At 65.1% G+C, this 1,118-nt stretch overlaps 1 protein-coding gene across 1 annotated transcript in view; it reads right to left on the bottom strand.

The window, feature by feature from the left end:
• Window positions 1-1,118, bottom strand: part of AGAP3 (ArfGAP with GTPase domain, ankyrin repeat and PH domain 3) — a 26,345-nt gene that overhangs the window by 22,252 nt on the left and 2,975 nt on the right. The window contains exon 7 of the mRNA XM_006767272.2: window positions 843-1,001. Within this exon, the coding sequence (XP_006767335.1) occupies window positions 843-1,001 (159 nt within the window). The remainder of the gene's footprint in view (window positions 1-842; window positions 1,002-1,118) is intronic.

The following is a 1,118-nucleotide window of genomic DNA, read 5'->3' as shown; positions in this document are numbered from 1 at the left end:
CCTGGCCTGGCGGGCAGACACAGGCCGGGCGGAGAGCCCAGCCCTGATGCTCAGAAAGAGGCGCATGGAGTGACGCAGAAGGACAGGGCGGGCTCCTGAGAATCCACGCGGCAGCTCACCCACCTGTGTCTGACCCAAGATCCTGGAATGGTCCAGCCAAGTCCCAGCTGGAGGGTGAGCATTTGGGGGTGGACTATGTGCCAGATGCTAGATCCTGGGCATGACAGACAGCAGGCTCAGGACACCTAAGAGCTTAGGGGCTGGGCCCCGAGCAGCAGGAGGCACATGGGGCCCTGGGGGTGAGGTCTGCGGGGAAGGGGAGAACCGACCTGTGAGGTTAAAGGCAGGGTGGTGGGGCACAGGCTGGAGGCCTAGGAAAGATGGCTAAGGCTGTGCTAGACCGACCGCAGCGGCGGTAGGAAGCGTGGGGTGATGAATGGGAAAGATCAGAACGTGGACAGGAGGCCTGGGCCCTGGTTCAAGCTCTGCCGCTAGCTCTCTGCGTAGCCCTGGTGCACAACTTCGAAATCTAGGGTGTGGGGCAGTGAGAGCAGATGCCTCCACAGATCCCCCAAGCTGGCCTAGAAGCCCTGAGGTGGCCGGGAGGGGAGGTGTGTGCGGGAGGGCAGGTGGCTCCATGTGGATGTGCGGAGGGCAGCCCGTGTGGGCTCAGAGAGAGAGCCTGGAAGAGTCTGGGTGTGGACCAGGGCGCCGGTTAGAGCCTACTAAGCTGTGTGTGTCTGTGCGGATGGAGGCTGCAGGTGGCTCCCCTCCTAGATGGGCGCTGCCTGTTGGGTGGAGGCAGCTGGGCAGGTGGGAGGGGGCGGGGCACGGGCACATACCGTGAAGATGTTGGAACGCCGCTTGGACTGCTTGCGGATGGGTGTGGGGGTGGAGGAGGCAGCGATGGTCTCGATGCGCAGCTCCCGCTGGCTGATGCTTGGGGTGGAGGGGACTGAGGACGAGTAGTCGCTGAATGCGCTGCTGCCGCCATTCGTGGCCTAAGGACAGAGAGGGCTGCTGAGGGCGTGGCGGCTCTGGGGTGGGGTGCCGGGCAGGCAGGGGCCCTGCAGTGTGGGGAGCCTGGCCTGGGGCTCCTGGAGCAGCAGCGGGGCACC

Source organism: Myotis davidii, unplaced genomic scaffold (assembly GCF_000327345.1).
Source record: "Myotis davidii unplaced genomic scaffold, ASM32734v1 scaffold762, whole genome shotgun sequence".
NCBI classification, from domain to species: domain Eukaryota; kingdom Metazoa; phylum Chordata; class Mammalia; order Chiroptera; family Vespertilionidae; genus Myotis; species Myotis davidii.
The sequence above is the reverse complement of the archived record's forward strand: the minus strand, read 5'-3'. Positions and strand labels throughout refer to the sequence as shown.